The 19,995-nt window shown below is 41.6% G+C and overlaps 2 protein-coding genes across 9 annotated transcripts in view; one reads left to right on the top strand and one right to left on the bottom strand.

Annotated features, from left to right (window-relative positions):
* The window catches only part of LOC146503548 (uncharacterized), a 24,267-nt gene extending 9,485 nt beyond the window's left edge, over window positions 1-14,782 (top strand). The window contains exons 2-6 of one of the 3 annotated variants that reach the window (XM_085184584.1): window positions 10,692-10,832; window positions 10,997-11,090; window positions 11,341-11,487; window positions 12,900-12,995; window positions 14,164-14,782. In XM_085184584.1, coding sequence (XP_085040710.1) covers window positions 10,710-10,832; window positions 10,997-11,090; window positions 11,341-11,487; window positions 12,900-12,995; window positions 14,164-14,306 — 603 coding nt within the window. In that variant the 5' untranslated portion in view covers window positions 10,692-10,709 and the 3' untranslated portion in view covers window positions 14,307-14,782. Of the gene's footprint in view, window positions 1-10,469; window positions 10,833-10,996; window positions 11,091-11,340; window positions 11,488-12,899; window positions 12,996-14,163 lie in introns of those variants that run through there. The other 2 variants (XM_085184583.1, XM_085184585.1) reach the window with 2 other exon arrangements.
* Window positions 11,340-19,995, bottom strand: part of rab34a (RAB34, member RAS oncogene family a) — an 18,809-nt gene continuing 10,153 nt past the window's right edge. For 5 of the 6 annotated variants that reach the window (XM_085184577.1, XM_085184579.1, XM_085184575.1 and 2 more), the window contains 10 exons: window positions 19,456-19,552; window positions 19,285-19,376; window positions 19,130-19,198; window positions 17,721-17,822; window positions 17,570-17,634; window positions 17,401-17,452; window positions 17,228-17,309; window positions 16,758-16,848; window positions 15,283-15,390; window positions 11,340-15,212 (listed from right to left, as the gene is read on the bottom strand). In XM_085184577.1, the coding sequence (XP_085040703.1) occupies window positions 15,145-15,212; window positions 15,283-15,390; window positions 16,758-16,848; window positions 17,228-17,309; window positions 17,401-17,452; window positions 17,570-17,634; window positions 17,721-17,822; window positions 19,130-19,198; window positions 19,285-19,376; window positions 19,456-19,530 (804 nt within the window). In that variant the 5' untranslated portion in view covers window positions 19,531-19,552 and the 3' untranslated portion in view covers window positions 11,340-15,144. The remainder of the gene's footprint in view (window positions 15,213-15,282; window positions 15,391-16,757; window positions 16,849-17,227; window positions 17,310-17,400; window positions 17,453-17,569; window positions 17,635-17,720; window positions 17,823-19,129; window positions 19,199-19,284; window positions 19,377-19,455; window positions 19,553-19,995) is intronic. The other variant, XM_085184580.1, reaches the window with a different exon arrangement.

The following is a 19,995-nucleotide window of genomic DNA, read 5'->3' as shown; positions in this document are numbered from 1 at the left end:
GACAAGATACATACTGCTGGATTTATTGGACTGTTTACTTAATGCGTGCATACCAGTGACATCGCGTCACCCCCCGTTAACGACCACCTCAGTGGCTTCAAGCGTAGGCTTAGCCTCTATATTAGAGTCACAAACTCGCTTTTCTTTGGGGAAAGGTTTGTGCCAACTGCGCCGCGGTGTTTTGGAAACTCGGCGCAAACAGGACAATTAAAGTCTGAGTGATCGATCGCCGCGGAGAGCTGAATGCCGTTTGGAATAGGTTACCCTGGAGGGTTCGCGAGGTGCGGACAGCTGGACTATCGGTCTGTCAGCTGACGACGTGGAGTTCTTGGCGACTGTTCCGTGGATGTTGGAGAGGACTCAGAATTCTTCATCAGAATCAGTACGGCGCCCAACGCAAGGTATGAGTAGCGCTACTAATAAATGGCCATTTATAAAAGTGTGCACACTTATTTAAGAAGACGTAATTCCAATGCATTGGTGGTCAAACATAATAACTCTGATTTATAAACAAACTTTCGCATGTCCGCATAAACCCTCAATACTTGGTAAATATTTGAGTTTTGGAACATTTGAACTATGGACACAAATAAAGCTGCTGACAGGCCCCGTGAGCCTGCTGCAGAATCAGCTGTGCAAAGTAGCAACGCCAGCAAGGCTGGGACACATCCAGAAAAGGAGAAACGAGTGGTGAAATTGACTGCTAAGGCACTTGCAGAGAGACTGGACAGACTGCAACGTGATAGAAAAGCTAAATTAATTAAAGCTAATAATTTAAAAGAGAGTATAAGGGTCTCAATGGAAAAAAATGAAACTTCTATGGTTCAAGCATCGTTCAATGATTTTGTTGGTTTATGTAATGAAGCAAAAACAGTTCACGGTTCATTGATGTGTTTGTTACCAGACGATGAAAAAGAAAAGCATGAAACATGGTTTAAAGCAAAAACAATGCATTATGATGAGTTCACTTATGAAGTGAAAGAATGGTTATCAGGTTGCGAACAGTTACATTTAAAGGGCAATCATGGTGTTGATGATGGTGTTAAGCCAGAGGACAGTGTTTCAAATGTTGTTGGTAAATCTTCAGTCACTAAAAGCTCATCTAGTGGTAAAGTGAGCACAACTTCTTCTGCCAAAATAAAAGCAAAAGCAGAAAAGGCAGCATTACTCGCTCGTATGGCAGTTCTAAAAGAGAAGCATGCCTTGGAGGAGCAAGAACTAAAGCTAAGGAGGAAACGTGAACAGCTTGAGCTTGAAGCGTTGCTTTCTGCCTCTTCTGCAAAGTTAGCTGTTCTCCAAGCTGCTGAAGTTCAAAGTATATCTAATATATCGTCCAATGCTATGAATTCATATTATGAAAGGGAAATCAGGAAAACAACTGCTTCAGCCGCAGTCAAGCCCAGTACACCAGTCAATGAAGATAAACCTGCAATGCAAGTAGTACAGACTGAAAGCAACATATCTGCAATGATCCTGCCAGGAACGGAAATGGAAAGTGAGCCACTAGCTCAAACGGTCATCACAACGCAATTTCACAATGTGGATCCTCCACCGCCCAGGCCGATTCCTACAGCGGGAGAAAGACAGTCGGAGGACATTTGTACCATTTTACAAAGACAAAATGAAATAACTGCAACCCTTGTTCAGCATCAGCGTTCATCCTCATTACCATCCAGGAAAATACCTATATTTGATGGGGATCCTCTTCAGTACATCTCTTTCATCAATGCGTTTGAACAAGGAGTGGAAGAAAAGGCCAATAACAGGGACTGCTTGTATTATTTGGAGCAGCTTACAACAGGACAGCCGAGAGAGCTGGTACGCAGTTGTCAACATATGGCTGCAGGACAAGGCTATATACAAGCAAAGCAACTGCTCAAAGAACACTTTGGAAATGAATATAAAATTGCAACTGCTTACATTGAAAAGGCATTATCTTGGCCTACAATTAAAAATGAAGATGTGAAATCATTGCAAGCATATTCTCTTTTCTTACGTGGGAGTTGTAATGTCATGAAAACATTGCAACATATGCAGGAACTGGACATGCCAGTGAACATGAAAATCATTTTGTGCAAGTTGCCATATAAAATGAGAGAGAAATGGAGAGCCTTTGCATATGATGTATTGGAAACTTCTAAACATAGGGCTCGGTTTCAAGATTTGGTTGCATTTATTGAAAGGCAGGTAAAAATTCTTTCGGATCCTTTATTTGGGGACATTCAGAATGTAACGTCAACAATCCCTGTCTCAAAGGTTGACAACAGACTGAAGTCACAACCAATCAAACAAATTAAAGGGAACAGCTTTGCTGCTACAGTCACACCCATGAACATGAATAAAACCTACAGCACGGAAAGGCTGATTACCACAACAAGCCATGACTTTACAGTAAAGCCATTTTGTGTCTGCTGTACTCAACGGCACACACTGGAGGAGTGTCAACAGTTTCAGCGGAAGAAGCACAGAGACAAAATGCTTTTTCTAAAGGAGAAAGGGCTGTGTTTTGGTTGCTTAGGTGCTGGGCACATAAGCAAGGACTGTGCTAACCGTTTGGTATGTAGGACGTGTGGCAAAGGTCATCCAACTGTCCTCCATATTGATAACAATAGTGTAAGCCCTGAATGCTATGGAGAGCCCTCCTCTTCAAAGAATGTAACTCCTATGAAAACTTGTGGTCATACAGGGGCCGGAAGAGACAGCGGTTTGCTTTCCATTCTGCCAGTTCAAATAAAGTCTGTTAAAGGTAGTCATGTCATACAGACATATGCTTTTTTAGATCCTGGCAGTTCAGCTAGCTTCTGTTCAGAGCACCTCATGCAAAAGCTAAATCTTGTGGGCAAAAGAACTCACTTCCTGTTACAAATGATGGGTCAAGAAAAGGTCGTCTCTGCCCACTCACTTACTGGTCTTGAAGTGTCTGGTTTAGGCAGCAATGCCTTCTATGAACTTCCAGAAATCCTAACACAGGAAAGGATGCCTGTCACCACGAATAACTTTGTAAAGGAAGAAGATTTGATCAGGTGGCCATATCTGTCAAAGGTTCAAATTCCCCACATACTGGCTAATGTGGACCTGTTGATTGGATGCAACGCTCCCAAGTTATTGGAACCATGGGAGGTCATTCATAGCCAGGGGAATGGCCCATATGCTATAAGAACAGCATTGGGTTGGGTCATAAATGGGCCCATGGAAGATGGTAAAAGCAACTTGGACAGCGAGCACCCACCAACAGTTGTAAATAGGATATCTGTTTGTAAGCTGGAGGAAATGTTGAAAAGCCAATATAACTATGACTTTAATGAAAAGGTTACAGAGGAAAAGGGTTTGTCAAGGGAAGACCTTAAGTTCATGAAGATCATGGAAAAATCTGCAACAATGGAAGATGGACACTACTGTTTGAAGTTACCTTTTAAAAAGGATAACATAAAGATGCCAAACAATTACTCCATAGTTAAACAAAGACTGCAAAGTCTACAACGAAAACTTCTCAACAACGAACAGTTGCATAAAGAATATAAAAACTTTATGGACGAGATGATAAGTAATGGATATGCAGAGCAAATACCTTCACAGCAGCTGTCTTGCGAAAATGGAAGGAAGTGGTACATTCCTCATCACGCAGTTTACCATCCCAGAAAACGATCTATAAGAATCGTATTTGACTGTGGGGCATCATTCCAGGGGACATCATTAAACAAGCAGCTCTTACAAGGTCCTAATCTCACAAGCACATTGCTTGGGGTTTTGCTTCGATTTCGACAGGATCCAGTCGCATTTATGGGTGACATAAAGGCAATGTTTTATCAAGTTAAAGTTGCCAAAGAGGACAGAGACTTTCTGCGTTTTTTGTGGTGGCCAGATGGAGATCTGAGCAAGGACATAATTGAGTTTCGCATGACTGTTCATCTGTTCGGTGCGGTATCTTCCCCGAGCTGTGCCAGTTTCGCTTTGAGAAAAACGGCTGAGGACAATAAAACTGAATTCCTAGACAAGGTATGTGGAACGCTGAAAGAGAACTTCTATGTGGACGACTGTTTAAAGAGTGTGGCCTCCACCTCAGATGCTGTTGAGTTGGTCAAAGATCTTTCAGCACTCTGTCAAAGGGGAGGATTTACACTGACCAAGTGGGTTAGTAACAACCGCACCCTGTTGCAAAGTATCTCAGAGGAGCAAAGGGCTAAAGACTTGAAAGAATTAAATCTTGACAGAGACAAACTTCCGGTAGAAAGAGCTCTGGGCTTGCAGTGGTGTGTGGAAACTGATACGTTCAACTTCAAAATGGATGTTCCTCAAAAATCCTGTACTAGGCGTGGAATGTTATCAATATCAAGTTCTATTTACGATCCATTGGGATTTCTTGCACCAATTCTGCTGCCTGCCAAAGGAATGCAGCAGGAGCTTTGCAAAAGGAAACTGGGATGGGATGAACCAATACCCCAAACCATGTTGCAAAAGTGGAAAGGTTGGCTCAGTGATTTGCAAATGCTTTCCCATTTCAAGGTTAAACGGTGTATACAACCAAGAGAGTTTGGACCTCTCTCACATGCACAGCTACACCATTTTTCAGATGCCGGTGAATCTGGATATGGAACTGTGTCATATCTGCGCATGCAAGACAACAGGAAATCCATCCACGTAGCATTTTTGATGGGCAAGGCAAGAGTAACACCTCTAAAACCAGTCACTATTCCACGTCTGGAACTAACAGCTGCTGTAGTTGCCGTCCGAGTGGATCTCATGTTAAGGGCTCAGTTGAGAATGAAACTCGAGCAATCTGTGTTTTGGACAGATAGTACATCTGTACTCAAATATATAATGAATGAGGATAAACGATTCCTTACCTTTGTGGCAAACAGAGTTTCATTCATTACAACTGCAACTAAGCAATCACAATGGAGATATGTAAGCTCAAAGGAAAATCCAGCAGATGATGCTACAAGAGGGCTCAAGGCTGGGAACATTGTTCATAGCAGCCGCTGGATCGAAGGACCAAGCTTTCTGCAGAAGCCAGAAAGTGATTGGCCAACCAATCTAATGGAATGCTCCTTAAAACCAGAGGACCCTGAAATCAAAGTTGAGGCCACAGTAAATGTTACTCAAGTAAAAGACTTGCTTGATGCTACATGTCAATTGATGGTGTACTTCTCAGACTGGAGAAGGCTCAAGGTTGCTGTTGCTTGGTTCCTTAGACTGAAGGCAATCCTTCGTTCAATGAGAGATAAGAAAAAAAGACCGCAACCTAACTCAGATAACCCAATTTATAAAGGTACTACAAAGGAGAAAGTAAAGAAAACACAACTGTATAGACTTCAAGATCTTCAAAGGATCTTCTGGAAGCTGAGCTTGCAATTATTAGATTTTGCCAGCAACAAAGATTTGGAGAGGAGATTGCTGCGTTGTCAAGTGGGAAAGGTTCTGTGAGCAGACACAGCTCAATTTATAGATTAGATCCTTATCTTGACGATGAAGGCCTCTTAAGAGTTGGCGGGCGACTGACAAAGGGCTCCTTGCCAGAAGAAATGAAGCATCCCCTTGTTCTTGCAAAAGATCAACATGCAGCAAGTCTCATCCTAAAGCACATTCATCAACAGCTTGGTCATAGCGGTCGTAACCACACCTTATCCACACTAAGGAGAAAATACTGGATCACAAAGGCCAACTCAGCTGTAAGGAAGGTTATCGCAGAATGTAATTTTTGCAGAAAATATTATGGAAAAGCCTTGGAACAAAAGATGGCAGATTTACCCAAAGAAAGAATTTTGCCAGATAACCCACCATTCACCAACGTTGGAGTTGATTACTTCGGACCTATTGAAGTGAAAAGAGGACGAGGTACAGCTAAACGTTATGGAGTTATTTTCACCTGTTTAGCCAGCCGAGCAGTGCACTTGGAAGTGGCTAGCTCTCTAAGCACAGAGGCCTGCATCAATGCTTTGCGCCGTTTTGTGAGTCGAAGAGGTCAAGTCGCACACATCCAATCGGACAATGGAACCAACTTTGTTGGAGCAGACAGAGAGTTAAGGGAGGCTCTTGAATCGCTGAAACATACCCAAATAGCGGATGCTTTGCGACACATTGGAATAAGATGGAGTTTTAATCCGCCTGGAGCATCACATCATGGTGGAATTTGGGAACGGTTAATTCGTATGATCAGAAAGATTCTGAGATCCGTTCTTCAGCAACAACAGTTGGACGACGATGGATTAAATACGGTTCTATGTGAAATTGAAGCAATTTTAAATGACAGACCCATCACAAAGCTTTCTGATGATCCAAAAGACCTAGAGCCACTGACACCAAATCACATCCTTCTGATGAAAGGAAAACCATCTTTACCACCCGGACTATTTGACCCTCAGGATATGTATCTGAAGAGAAGATGGAAACAGGCTCAGTACATCTCAGATCTTTTTTGGAAATGATGGATAAGCGAATACCTGCCTTTGTTACAGGAGAGACAAAAATGGAACCAAAAGAAGAAGAATCTAAACCCTGGAGATATAGTCATTATAATGGATTCTTCTGCACCACGTGGTTCCTGGCCACTTGGGAGAGTTCTGGAAACCGTTCGTGACAAAAATGGACTCGTACGATCTGTACGTTTAAAAACAAAGACTAATATTCTGGAAAGACCTGTAACTAAACTTTGCTTGTTACATGAGATTGTAATCTAAAAGTGTGTTTAAGTGCTCTTTACTTATGTTTATTTTTGTGAATGTATATGTCTAAGGTAGACTGTATTAGTGGCTCCTTATTTTCTTTGTGATTAAAATTGCCACGTCTGATAGCCATTGCAATTAGGGGCCGGGGTGTAGGAGCCATTCTTGGGTTAATACCTTATGTGGTCGCTAGAGGTCACCTTTTTCTGTTTTGATTATGTAAAGGTATTTAAGGTAGACGCACGTAAACGGCGTCAGGTGTGTCATTAATTGTAAGATGGCAAACAGTTTGTGACCGTTGCGCTGTTATGTGAAGTTGATATGGAATAAAGACCAAAAAGGACAAGATACATACTGCTGGATTTATTGGACTGTTTACTTAATGCGTGCATACCAGTGACATCGCGTCACCCCCGTTAACGACCACCTCAGTGGCTTCAAGCGTAGGCTTAGCCTCTATAACATAATTAGCAGTACGGATATTGAACAAATATTAAATTATAAAAAAATGAAAAAGGGCAGCATGGAACATTTAAGTTAGCAAGTGTCACAAACCAGGCTGCACGCATGACAAAAAAACAGAGATGCATAGCGATGTCATCCAAACTATTTTATTTTAAGTAAATAAAACAGAAAAAATAAAGTTTGAATAAATTATGGTGTGTGTGTAGTCAGTACCATCAGTGGTGTAGAGGAGTGCATGGGTGGAAAAATGGTGTTGTTAAATGCAAGAACCCAACCAAAAGCAACCACAGTCCAACAGGGTGTCTCAGGGGAATGAGCTGACGCATATCTAGGTTCTAATGGCTTTTTGTGCAGTCCTGGCTAATTGTGAACAGGAACTCTGCCTCTCCAGTGCCTGCAAACAAGACACAAGTAGGCCAAAAGGAAGGCAGGGTGCAGTGGGTTGTCACACAAGTAAAACTTTATTTAGACAGCATATTTATAGATATTGCGTTTGACAGTGGACTAGTAAAAATTATTAAAAAACAAAACAAAACAATAAAACAAGTAGAAATAAAGTGAAATGATTATTAAAATTAACAGTAGTGCAAAAGGAAACCCTACAGATTGGTATAAACTAAACATGAATCATGTAAATTGATAATTCTGATATCTAATATCTCCATATTTCAAATCTATGGTTGGGCCTCATGTCACCAACAGCTGCTGAGTAATATTATTTGAGTCATGCTGCTGCACTATCTCTACCTTTCTTGGCATATTTGTGGAAACTTCACATCTTCTGCATGTTTTTCCAAGCCAGTGGGAATCTTTCTGTTATCTTGTCAAAGCAGCAGCTCCTTTTTAAGTGTTTTCTAGCAAAGTCTAATCTGGTGGTTCTGCCCCTGAGTGTAAACAGGGGTTGAAGGAACGTCCTGATTGTCGTTTTGTTCTACATTAATAAAATAACTCTGTGAGTAAGAAACAAGAGCTGTGAAAGAGATTCAGATCTTTTTTCTGGTTGGAAATAGAATTCAAACTGTAAAATATGCAGAAGTCACAGTGACACTTATGTCATAACTATGACACAGACAGAACTGATCATAGAAAAATTTCATGACTTAAAACCTTTACCCCTTAAAAGTTTTTTTCCTTACACAGCCCAGGATTGGATTTGGGATCCTAACAGTAAATCTTGGCAAGACAGCCAGCAGGTACTAGATGGCTGAATTGCATCATTAAATTACCATTGACCTTGATAGCAAATGAAATTTATTCAGGTGCATTAGCAGACAGCCTTCAGACGCTAAAATCAATGTATTCTACCTGTCCAGCACCAAATGGCAGGCAGAGAGAAAGTCATAGTAGCTGGTGAAAATACAGTAAGCAGAGCATTTAGCACTAACATGGAGCTAAATGAATAAATCCATGATCATTACGACAGAGTTCAGTGTGAGATCTGGTTCTGATCATGTCAATATATTTCTCACTGGAAATATGGGACCGGCTGTTGTAAAGACCCACCTTTTAGCACATCCCAGCACACCCACTCACTTGGTAAATGTATTTGTATAGTGCTTTACTTGGTCCTATAAGACCCCAAAGCGCTTTACACTATACACAATCATCCACCCCTTCACACACACATTCACACACTGGTGATGGCAAGCTACAGTGTAGCCACAGCCGCCCTGGGACGGACTGACAGAGGCGAGGCTGCCGGACACTGGAGCCACCGGGCCCTCTGACTACCACCACCAGTAGGCAACAGGTGAAGTGTCTTGCCTAAGGACACAACGACCGAGACTGTCGGAGCCAGGGGCTCGAACCGGCAACCTTCCGATTACAAGATGAACGCCCAACTCTTGAGCCACGATCGCACTTCACCAGATGCACCTTGGCGATCGTGGCTCAAGAGTTGGGCGTTCATCTTGTAATCGGAAGGTTGCCGGTTGGATGACTTGAGCCACGATCGCACTTCACCAGATGCACCTTGGCGATCGTGGCTCAAGAGTTGGGAGTTCGCCTTGTAATCAGGAAGGTTGCCGGTTCGATCCCCGGCTTGGACAGTCTCGGTCGTCGTGTCCTTGGGCAAGACACTTCACCCATTGCCTACTGGTGGTGGTCAGAGAGCCCGGTGGCGCCAGTGTCCGGCAGCCTCGCCTCTGTCAGTGCGCCCCAGGGTGGCTGTGGCTACAATGTAGCTTGCCATCACCAGTGTGTGAATGGGTGGATGACTGGATATGTAAAGCGCTTTGGGGTCCTTAGGGACTAGCAAGGCGCTATAATACAGGCCATTTTGTTTAGTTCTCTCACCTTTGATTGGGTGTGGTGCTTGTCCTTAATTGCACTCACCTGTCACATGTTATATAAGGACTGCATTCACTTTTGGCTCACTCTTTCTTCACTCCCACACGGGGCGGCAGCAGAGGTGAGGTTCTGTTTGGGTTTTTGATTTTGAGAATAAAAGGAGAACCCTGTGAATGACTGACTTATTGTGAATGACTGGCTTATTCTCATTCTAATCGGATGAGCCCATGATGATGACTACTTAAACCCTGAGCCTTCTTTCCTTCATAACACCTTTATATCTGAACACAAGCATGGTGTCAGAAATAAAGCACGTGATCATTGCAGAGCAACATTTACTACACAGCCATGTGCTCCAAGATGCACACAAACCAGACCGTGGGAAAGTGGAGTTACTGCTGAAAGACAGTTCATCGCTCATTCTTGAGCTCAGCTTGAACTTGAAATTTCAGATATGCGTTTATTTAATAACAGTAAGAAGCTTCCCAGTCTGAAAACTGGAAATATCCTGAGAATACAGCGAGATCCAGGGTCGTGTTTCTCCTGCAGTGAGCGTGATCTCAACCTGAGCTTATTCAGACACTGATTCCTCTAAAGACATCAGCTCTGAGCGGTATTTACAATAACAACCTGAGGCATTCATGAGGGAGGGATTTTTATAGGATGTGTATTCAGTTATGGTCAGGTGACTGGAGTGTTTAGTGCAGAGACTGAACATATTCAAAAAACAAAACGGTGACAATTGCTCTTTGTTTCGTCACATGCGAAGTTCAGACTGACTCATTAAAAAATAGTTTGTTTTAAATTATGCATTTATGGTTGGAAGGGCAGATAGATGATCTGTTAAAGGACTGCACCTTTCTGTTCACATCCTCAAAGACACTGATACAACGTCATCTTAAATGTTTTGTTGTTCTTACTTTTAGGTTTGATTTGACTTCATTTAACCACAGTACAAAATTCAAATAAAAGTAACCTAACTCAAGCAGGCTAAACACTGGTGTGAGTCTTTAATGGTCCCAAAGTACTAAAAGAAAATGCAAAGAAAGAGGAAAAATAAAAGTGTTTCTTTTGTGACATATACCTCATATAAGGTTTTGTTTGATGAGGCTAAGACTGTTTAATGAATCTGCAAACTGCAGAGAGAAACTAACTTAGTTCAGTATAATTAACAGCCAGCTCCCACCCATTATTCACCCCCCTGGAACCTGATACAGAAGACTCTCATTCACAGTTCAGTCCGTTCACCCCTGTTTGTGCCTCTTGTCAGTGCAGTCAAGAGCTGTTCTCCAAATGGATGTGTTTGCAGTTCCAGGCGACCGGCATAAAGGATGGTACCTTTCTTTAATGGCTCCAAACACAAAAGGTCCAGAGTTCGCCTGGCTGGACCCGTCCAGACTTTACTGCAACTCCCAGGTATGCCGAGAGAAAAGAAATGTTGCTAAAACTTTTTCTGCTGTTCCCCTATTCACTGAGCACGACAAACCCCACCTCTAACTGCACAAATACACATGCAGTCTGTCTCTTATCATGTGCACATTCTGCATTTTGTGCTTTTTCCCTCTTTGCACTCGATCCAGGCTCTTGCAGACTGTGCCAAAGACCTTCTCAGTCCTTTCCAAAGTGACAACATTGACTTGGTTGCTGGCATAGATGCAATGGGATTCATTCTTGGTAAGAAAGCAAAGAACTTCACGTTTAGAGGTAAAATACAGGGAGAGTTCAGAGAAACTAAACTCAAGAGTAATTTTTTTTTATTTTAAGACGTTGTCACTGTATACATTAGGTAGGTCGGGGAACCTGACCCTTCAAGCAAAGATACTAAATTTAGAAAAACTCTGCCTCTCACACATGGCATGGCAATGTGAAGCTTCTTTTTTCGCTCTGTTGGTGTGAATGAACGTTACTGATGTTGTCTTTTCAGGGGCTTCTGTTGCCACTGCTCTTGGAAAAGGTTTCCTGGCTGTTCGCAAAGCAGGTCACCTATGTGTCGCCACCCAAGGCCAAAACTACACCGACTACACAGGCAGGGAAAAGACTATGGAAGTAAGACTGGATGTGCTAAGACCAGGTTAGTATTTCTTTTTACCCTTAAACCCCGTTATATAATTTACTGAGAAAGATGTTTGGACAGTTTGTGGATGAGAAGGTTGATAAATGACTGATTTCAGCTCTTACATTTTTAAATAAATGACTAAATCATTTATTTTGTCAAAGCCCAGTCTTTTAGGTGAGACCATTTCTATTAAAAAAAAAAAACAACTAAATTTGCCAAAACTCTGACCTGGAACTTTTAAGCCTAAATCTTAGAAAAGTACAAAAATATTTAATTCAGCTGCTCAGCTTGAGTCTGACTAACTGACTCAACTAACTCTGACCAACACATAACCCGCAGGTTTCTCCAAACTCCCCTGTCTTTCTTCTAGCACAGCACCATCTGCTGTCAGCTGAAGCAACTGATATTGAACAAATACCAGCTGTCATAACAAAGATGAATGCAGAAAACTATAAAACTGGTGTAAAGGATCTCACCCTGGGTCAACACACCTGAATGAAATGATTAGTTCATTACCAGGCTTCTGGAGAACTTCAAGACATGCTGAAGAGGTAATTTTGCCATTTCAATCAGCAGTGTTGGATCATGGACACATCTCAAACCTGCAGGAGGCTTGGAGTTCTCCACCCCTACCCTAAATCATCCCATGATTGAACATTTCCTGATAGGAATGATGTCTGGCAGGATGACACAATGACAATGACAGATCATTGAACAGCTAAAAACGATGTGAGCCACATGCTATGGCCTTCACATATTACAGACGGAAGATTCTGGATAATGTGTCAGAATTCATCATAACACCGAATGAGGGAAAAGCTTCATTAAAACTTCCAAGAAACACTGAAGCTGTTCAAGTAGCTCAACACCTGACTAAGATGCTTTATTTCCTGTAGAGGAATGTCTTCTGAAGGTCCTGCCCATTACAGTCTATGGTCCTGCCTGGGTCACTGCACCATCTCCTGGTACAATCTGGTATTACATAACATGCGTAGGCCAGTTTAGGACATGAAACCACAGATGGACAGCCTGGATTCATTTTTAAACATCCATTTGCAATACATACATTTAAAGAAGAATCAAGTCTCACAAATTCCTACAATTTCTACTTTCTACATCCTCTCCAGCACAAACACCGTCTGGTGTGACTGTGTATAAACAGGTGAATGGAGATCCACAACCTTAGGGAAATGAGTATTCTCTTAATCTGAGATTTGAAAACAAAATACTAGAAGCCCCTAGAACAACATTAATGGGAAACTTGTGCATTAAAATATAACTGTTTATTGTCAGCATTTGTTTTTGTGTTTCTTTCATAAACACAAGATGTACCATTTTCTTTTAACACTTGTCCTCGTAAACAAAAAGAGTTAAAGAAGAAAGACTGAAGGAGACATTACCAGTCGACATGTGTGTCCCCGCCGCAGGTACGAGGGTGTTGTTAGTGGACCAGTGGATAGAGACTGGAGGCACAATGAAGGCTGCCATTCAGCTGGTAGAGAAACTGGGAGCCACAGTTGTAGGTATGTCAGTCAATAAGTTAAGTTACAGTGCTGTGCAAAAGTCTTGAATTACCCTTCTTTATATTTTGTTAGGAAAACGTAAAAAAAGATGCAAAAATTCATTGGAATGTGGAAATCAAGGATATAAAGCAAAAACTGAGTTTCTTCTAAATCCTTAAAGTAGTCTTCAGGAATAGTTTTCTAGGATTTTTTGATGAACATTTACGTTCTTCTGTGGATGTTGGCTGCCTTTTGCTCTGTTCTCTGTCAATACGACCCCACATTATGGAAATAATCAACCGTAACTGTGTGTTTTTCTAACTAGGAATGCTTTTACTGCGCTGTTTTGTCAAAAAAAAAAAAAAAAAAATGAAGAAAAATGAAGCCAGATCCATCTTCCACAGGGCATTAGCCACTGATTTTCAGTCCAATCCTTGTATAATTTGGCATTCTTCAGCCTTTTCACTCCATTTCCCATCCTCAAGAATAGTTTCTTCCACGGAGACCATTTCTGATGAGGCTTCAGTAAACAGGAGATGTATCTGAAGGGCCAGATGCATCTCGAGTCCTGCGTCAGATCTTTGTTGGATTTGTTTGTTTCTTAAGGACATAGGACTTGAGGACACTTTCGGATACTGCTTATCTACTTTAAAACGTTTTTAAATCAACCACTTTTTCTTTTGTGCCCTACTTTTCCAGTTTGGTCAAAGGACACACTTTTCCAAGATATGCTAGCTTTTCAGCAAATAGCTCTTTGGCAATCACCGTGTTGGTGCAAAAATACTCTTTTTGAGCCTGTTTAAATGTTATGTTTGGCAGATTCCACTAAAGAAATTGAAATAAATCACTATTTTTTGGCAGGCTGCTTTTCTGATGTGTTTAGGCAAAACACCCTAGAATTATTCATAGGCCAAGTTTAAGTGACATAACAAATGCATAAACATTCCTCTGAAAATGGTCAGGTACAATGGCTGGACTGAGAATGGGGGGGGGGAAAGCAGCCAAAGAAAAACTTTGAAAGACTTCCAGAAAAGCCTGGAGAACTACTGACTGGTTTAAAAACAAAGGTCAGTGCGCTTGGAAGCAAAACATAAAGAAGTAAGGGGTTGTTCAAGACTTTTGCAAAGTAATGTATTATATAATAACCGAATGACTCCCAACACTTGATTGTAAACATCTCACTCTGCAGGCGTCGCAGCTGTGGCCATCGAGAACACCGAAGGAGGAAGGTGGATTAAGGAAAACTACAAATTCTCTCACTGCATACCCGAAGAGCTGCAGAGCCAAATTGATGGAAAATACCTCGACGGCTTCAAAAGCTTCAACAACTGAACAAGTTAACGTGATTCCTTAAAAGGTTCAGCAAAGAAGGCAAAGCACAGAAATTTTATAATACATGTATAGATATATTTAAGAAATACAGTGAACTCATATAAAAGCTGGCTTTTTTTTTAGATTTAGTTCTATTTTAAATAACTGAAACAATTTCTATTCTATTTTTTAATGTCCTAACAACATGTAAAGCTCACCATGGGAAAATGAAAAATATGAAAACCACATCAGTTTTGATACTGACCATTAAAGTCTGTGATAAATTTGATTGTAAACAGAAAAAATATACCTTTCAAGTATCTTCATTACAAATATGGCTCCCAGTCTTTGGTCTGGGACCTCAGCGTGCGATGGATAAATGGAGAAGATGAACAAGATATAAAAACAAGAACAATTTTCTTTTTTGCCTCTAACAAATATAACTGGTCACTTAAATGCAATGAAAAAAGAAAAAAAGAAAAGCCAAAAAAACAAAACCAAATTCAACACAAGCAGAATATGACTGTTGAAATAAACTACAGCAGCAACAAGATTTAAGATTGAATTGAAGCCCTAAGTGAAACGAGACTCTGGCATTTTCTGGCAGGACGGGAACATTTTGTGTGTAATTCCTGTGTCACTCCACAAGAATCTGTGCACACATCCCGTGGAGGAAAAAGCTTTCTAGGCCAGGAAAAACTGAAATTAAAACATGTCAGGAAGGGAAACATCTGAATCCCTCCTCCCTCCCCGACCACAGAAATCCTTCCCGCTGAGCTGGACGGCAGCCGTGGTCATTTTCCACTCAGAAAACTCGCTTTCAGTCCGTACCATCGATTTTAACCTCTCGCTTCCATCCTTACTGACAGCAGTTGGACTGTTTCTTCTTTGATGCAGCGTACAGATTGTTAGAATTGCTGTTAATCCCTGAAAGCAAAGCTTGGTTTTAAAACGTGTAACAACTTCTTTTGTGATTTGGGATTGTCTGGATACTCACTGACAACATCTCCGATTTGCCTCGATCCGCTTTTCTCCAGCTCAGCAAGAACGTTGGTCTCAAACGCTAATGATGCAACCCGAAAGAAAAACTCTCTCACGTTTTCCCCTGCAGCAGATACACAGAGAGCATCTGTCAGGGCCTGTGTGAAAACTACTGCTGGGGGACTTTATATTTAAACAGACTTAAGGAGAAGCACTGGAGGTCTATAAAGAAACTAAAGCTAGCTCAATAGGCTTTGGACAAGTAAATCTTTTTTTTTTTTCCAGTAGTTTTGTCTCTGTGCATCATGGGATTTAAATCAAACAATCAAAATGACAGTCAAATGCAGACCATTAGCTTTTGTTTAGGTGGTTTTAAAAACTATGCATCAACTGTCCATGAATGACAGTGAACCTATACAAAGCTGCTTGTTTTCAGAGAATCAAAAGCTACCTGACAAACCAACATGACTTTAAATACAGGGATTGTTTTTCCTTTGCAGTCTATGACTGAAAGCATAGATCTCATTCTTCCAGGCTTTTACAGCAGCCGCCCCCTGTTGGTGCTCGTTTCAGGGTCTCTGCCTTCAGATCAGGCGATGGACTCCTGGTACTGAAGGACATACCACTCAGAAACTCATGGTTTGCTTCTGCAGTATGCTTTGGCTCATTATCCAATTGCACTGTGAGGTGTTTGGGTGAATCTGAGCACATAGTAAAGCCCTGTACACTTCAGAATTCATCCTGCAACTTCTATCAGCAGCCACATCATCATATGTGCCCATGCCATAACACTGCCTCTACTGTGTCTGATGGATAAAGTGGCACACTTCAAATCATGAGCTGTTTCTCTGTTTCTCCATACCTGTCTCTCACCAGCATTCTGGTACAAGTTTATCTTGATTTCAGCTGTCTGAAGATTATTTTTCAGAGCTCTGCAGGCTGTTTTGGATGTTTTCTGGCAAAATCTAATCTGGACTTCTTGTTCTTGAGAGTAATCAGTGGGTTCCATCTTGAAATAAACCCACACTCCTCGAGTGTTCTTGACCTGGTTAGATGTTGTCAAGTTGTTTTTCATAAACAAGGACAAAGTTTGCAAGCATCTACTTTAGTTGTCTTCTGTGGATTTTCAGGCCTTCTAGTGAAGCTGAGCTTTCCAGTGCATTCGATTTAGCCACTGCTAAAGGTTTTGTTTTCTCTCTGAATATTTTCTGGTAATAAACAGCCTACAAACACATTTTCTGATCTTTCTAGATTACAGTAGCTGTTATTCAAGCAGTGTAATACAGACTTAGGTGCAAATTTGGTAACTCTGGAACTGAATGCTTTGCATTTATTACCAAAATAATTTCATGTGAACTATCGACTGCAGCGTCTTTCCCTGAGGAACAGTGTAAACAAAAGGCTATTCTGGCTGAAGCTATAGAAATATTTTTCATCTCTAACACCTTTTGGAGGCAACCGCCTTACTTGTATTAAAATCCAAACGCTCACCTGTCAGCGATGAAACCGCCCAATACTCAGCTTGTATCTCGTTTGCTAGTTTGAGGGCATCTTGTTCGATCTGGGAATACTGAGCAGGTGACTGTGAGACAAACCAGAACATACAACACATTAGCAATAAGAAAACAAACCCAACTGTTTATTTTATTGTGTAAATAAGCATTTATGTTTCATATCCAGTCATGTTACTGACTAACTCATAAAAACGATGTCTTCCTAGCAACCGAGCTAGCTTAAGTACGGCTGTTTAAATACATAATGTCTTAGAAACGTTCCTGTGTGTGATTTCCACCTCGGTCACAACCACTTTAGGGTGTAGTAAAGGAGGAGAAACATTCCTGAGGTTCGAGCTTGGATACGCTTTGTGCTCCTGGCACCTATCCAAGCAATTCACATTTGACTCCAGTATATACAACAGAAATGTCCGCAGGCACGTCCACTTTAAACAGTAAAAGACGTACGCTGAGGTCCTTCTTGGTGCCCACGAGGAACAGCTGAACAGCGGTGGGGTCGTTCTCTTTCAAAGCGTCTTCGAGCCACTGCCTTTAGATGGGAAAAGACTGCATTAAATCCACCAGCTGGGACAACAATGAGATAAAGGCACACAAATATTATTCTTATATTATATATTTACCTTGCATGGCCCAGAGAGGCAATATCATTTACATCAAACACGATTATCACAACTGGAAGAGAAGAAGAGATCATTTTACTGCGTTAGCAGCTGGATACAGCTGGGAAAGCGACTGATATTTTATTCCTTGTAAACAGTGTTTTAAATGGAGAGACTGATGGAAACTTACCCTGGGCTCCTCTGTAGTATGTAGAAGCAATGCACTTGAACCTCTCTTGGCCTGCGGTGTCCCACCTTTAACACACAGAGAGAGAGGCTGACGAGCATAATCAGAGTGACTTTTTTGTTTTAATGCGTTACATTTTCCGGATCAGACTTACAGCTGCAGGCTGAAAGGAACACCCAGCACCTCGAAGCGCTCCATCTCAAAGTCAACACCGATTGTTGCTTTGTAGTTCTTGTCAAAGGTATCCTTGCAAAACCTTAAAAAAAAAAGAAAATCTACTGCAAATATATGCACTTACGGTCGGCAGCAGACCACATGATTTGGACAGGTGACCAACTCTGACAGGGGGGCATTCAAGAAAAAACACAAAAGATTGCTATGCTTATTTACACCCATATATGCACAGACAAAATTTAGCACAAAGTGCAAAAAGATCTGTGTTAGATTGCAGAGGCAAAGGAGTTTTGCAATTTTCAGTAGGGTCATGCTTCGAAACTAGCTGCGCTGATAAATGGCCTGTTTTTAGTTTCAAAGAGACATGAGGGGTCCTTTATAAAGTCTGACCAAAGTTGTGGGGGCACACTGAGTTTACTGGGTGGGCCTGGATCATAAAACCGACACTGCCTGCATTTGTTAATAAAACAAAGTATCTAATGTATGATCATGGCAGACGCATAAAGGAACTTATTACAGGACCGGAGAAAAATAAACTACAAGTGACAAAACGTGACACGGTTGTACTGTAATTTAAAACGTTACAGTCTCAAACTGTGTACTTCCATACATGTGGTAGATGTAGGCTCTCTAAGTGGTCCAAAACTTGTGCTTTCCTCATGCGCAGAAGCGACAGGACCACCAGCCATCAGTCATAAAAGATTATCGTCTGGTGACGCCAAAGCTAGCAAACACATTCCTAACAGGCATTATTTTTGCTTATTTTGGGGCGATCGTGGCTCAAGAGTTGGGAGTTCACCTTGTAATTGGAAGGTTGCTGGTTCGAGCCCCGGCTTGGACAGTCTCGGTCGTTGTGTCCTTGGGCAAGACGCTTTACCCGTTGCCTACTGGTGGTGATCAGAGGGCCCGGTGGCGCCAGTGTCCGGCAGCCTCACCTCTGTCAGTGCGCCCCAGGGTGGCTGTGGCTACAATGTAGCTTGCCATCACCAGTGTGTGAATGGGTGGATGACTGGATATGTAAAGCGCTTTGGGGTCCTTAGGGACTAGTAAAGCGCTATATAAATACAGGCCATTTACCATTTACCATTTGGTGTTGTGGTCACAAACGTGGCAACAAAAACACCCATAACAGCCATTACAAAGCATAAGTACAGTAAAGCATATCAGGGCTGGAAATTTTTTATGTTGTTATGTTATGTTTGTATTTTTATGTTTTCTAACTTTTTTTCATGCTTTTAACAACTGCTTCATACTTTTTTGATTACTGTGAAACCTAAAGCAACTGTAACACAGGTTAAGTATTGTGCTTCCTTGAACTCTGAGTTATTCATTTCCCCAAATTCCCTCTCACCTTGCAGTCACATATGAAGCGAGTGTGTCTTAGTTTACCTATTAATCAGGCAGGTTTTCCCCACAGCCAGATCCCCCACCACGATGACCTTGGATATTTTAAATCTGCTGAGAAGAATAAGAGAAGCAGCAGCAAGTAAATAAGAGCCACATAAAGCAGATCGCATACAGCGGCTTCACACTGCGGCACTCACCCCACAGTGCCGGTCCGCTGCTCCTGACACGCAGTCTTTACTTTATTGTTGAAATCATTTTTAGTGTGGATGGCCGCCTCTTTTCGGAAACACTGAAGAGAGGAGGGCGGGATCGTGAAGATGTGAACCGTTCTAGAAAGATAAGCAGGCAACTGGGTTCAGTGATTTTACCTGAGGGAGCTGAGCGATGACTCGGTCCCGTCGAACAGGAGGAAGGACGCTCATGGCTGAAATGCGGACGGACATGAGGCCTCAAGGAAAACAGCAGCTGGACAGAAAGACAGAGGGAGTGGTGTAAACAGTCTGCTGTTTAACTTGGGTGGCTTTAAAGATAAACTAAAAATCTACCGAGACAGAAACAAGTTTAGTTGACCGAGGTTAGCCATTCTCTGGGTACTGAACATTACAAATGCAACTCTGTTAGATGCAGCACTGTGTAAAAGGCTTGAGCCACACCTTATTGCTTTATATTTTGTTAGATAAAATAGAAACAGGTAAAACAGACATGGTAATACAGTATACAAGGCAAAAATAATAATGGATTGGATTTATATAGCGCTTTTCAAGGCACCCAAAGCGCTTTACAATGCCACTATTCATTCACTCTCACATTCATACACTGGTGAAGGCAAGCTACAGTTGTAGCTAAGCATAAAAATCCTCCAGATTCTGATTTATAGATGAAATGCTCCCTGTGTCGCTCAGATTTAA

Source organism: Neolamprologus multifasciatus, chromosome 14 (genome assembly GCF_963576455.1).
Source record: "Neolamprologus multifasciatus chromosome 14, fNeoMul1.2, whole genome shotgun sequence".
Lineage (NCBI taxonomy): Eukaryota > Metazoa > Chordata > Actinopteri > Cichliformes > Cichlidae > Neolamprologus > Neolamprologus multifasciatus.
This window is presented reverse-complemented; position numbering and strand designations above follow the sequence as displayed.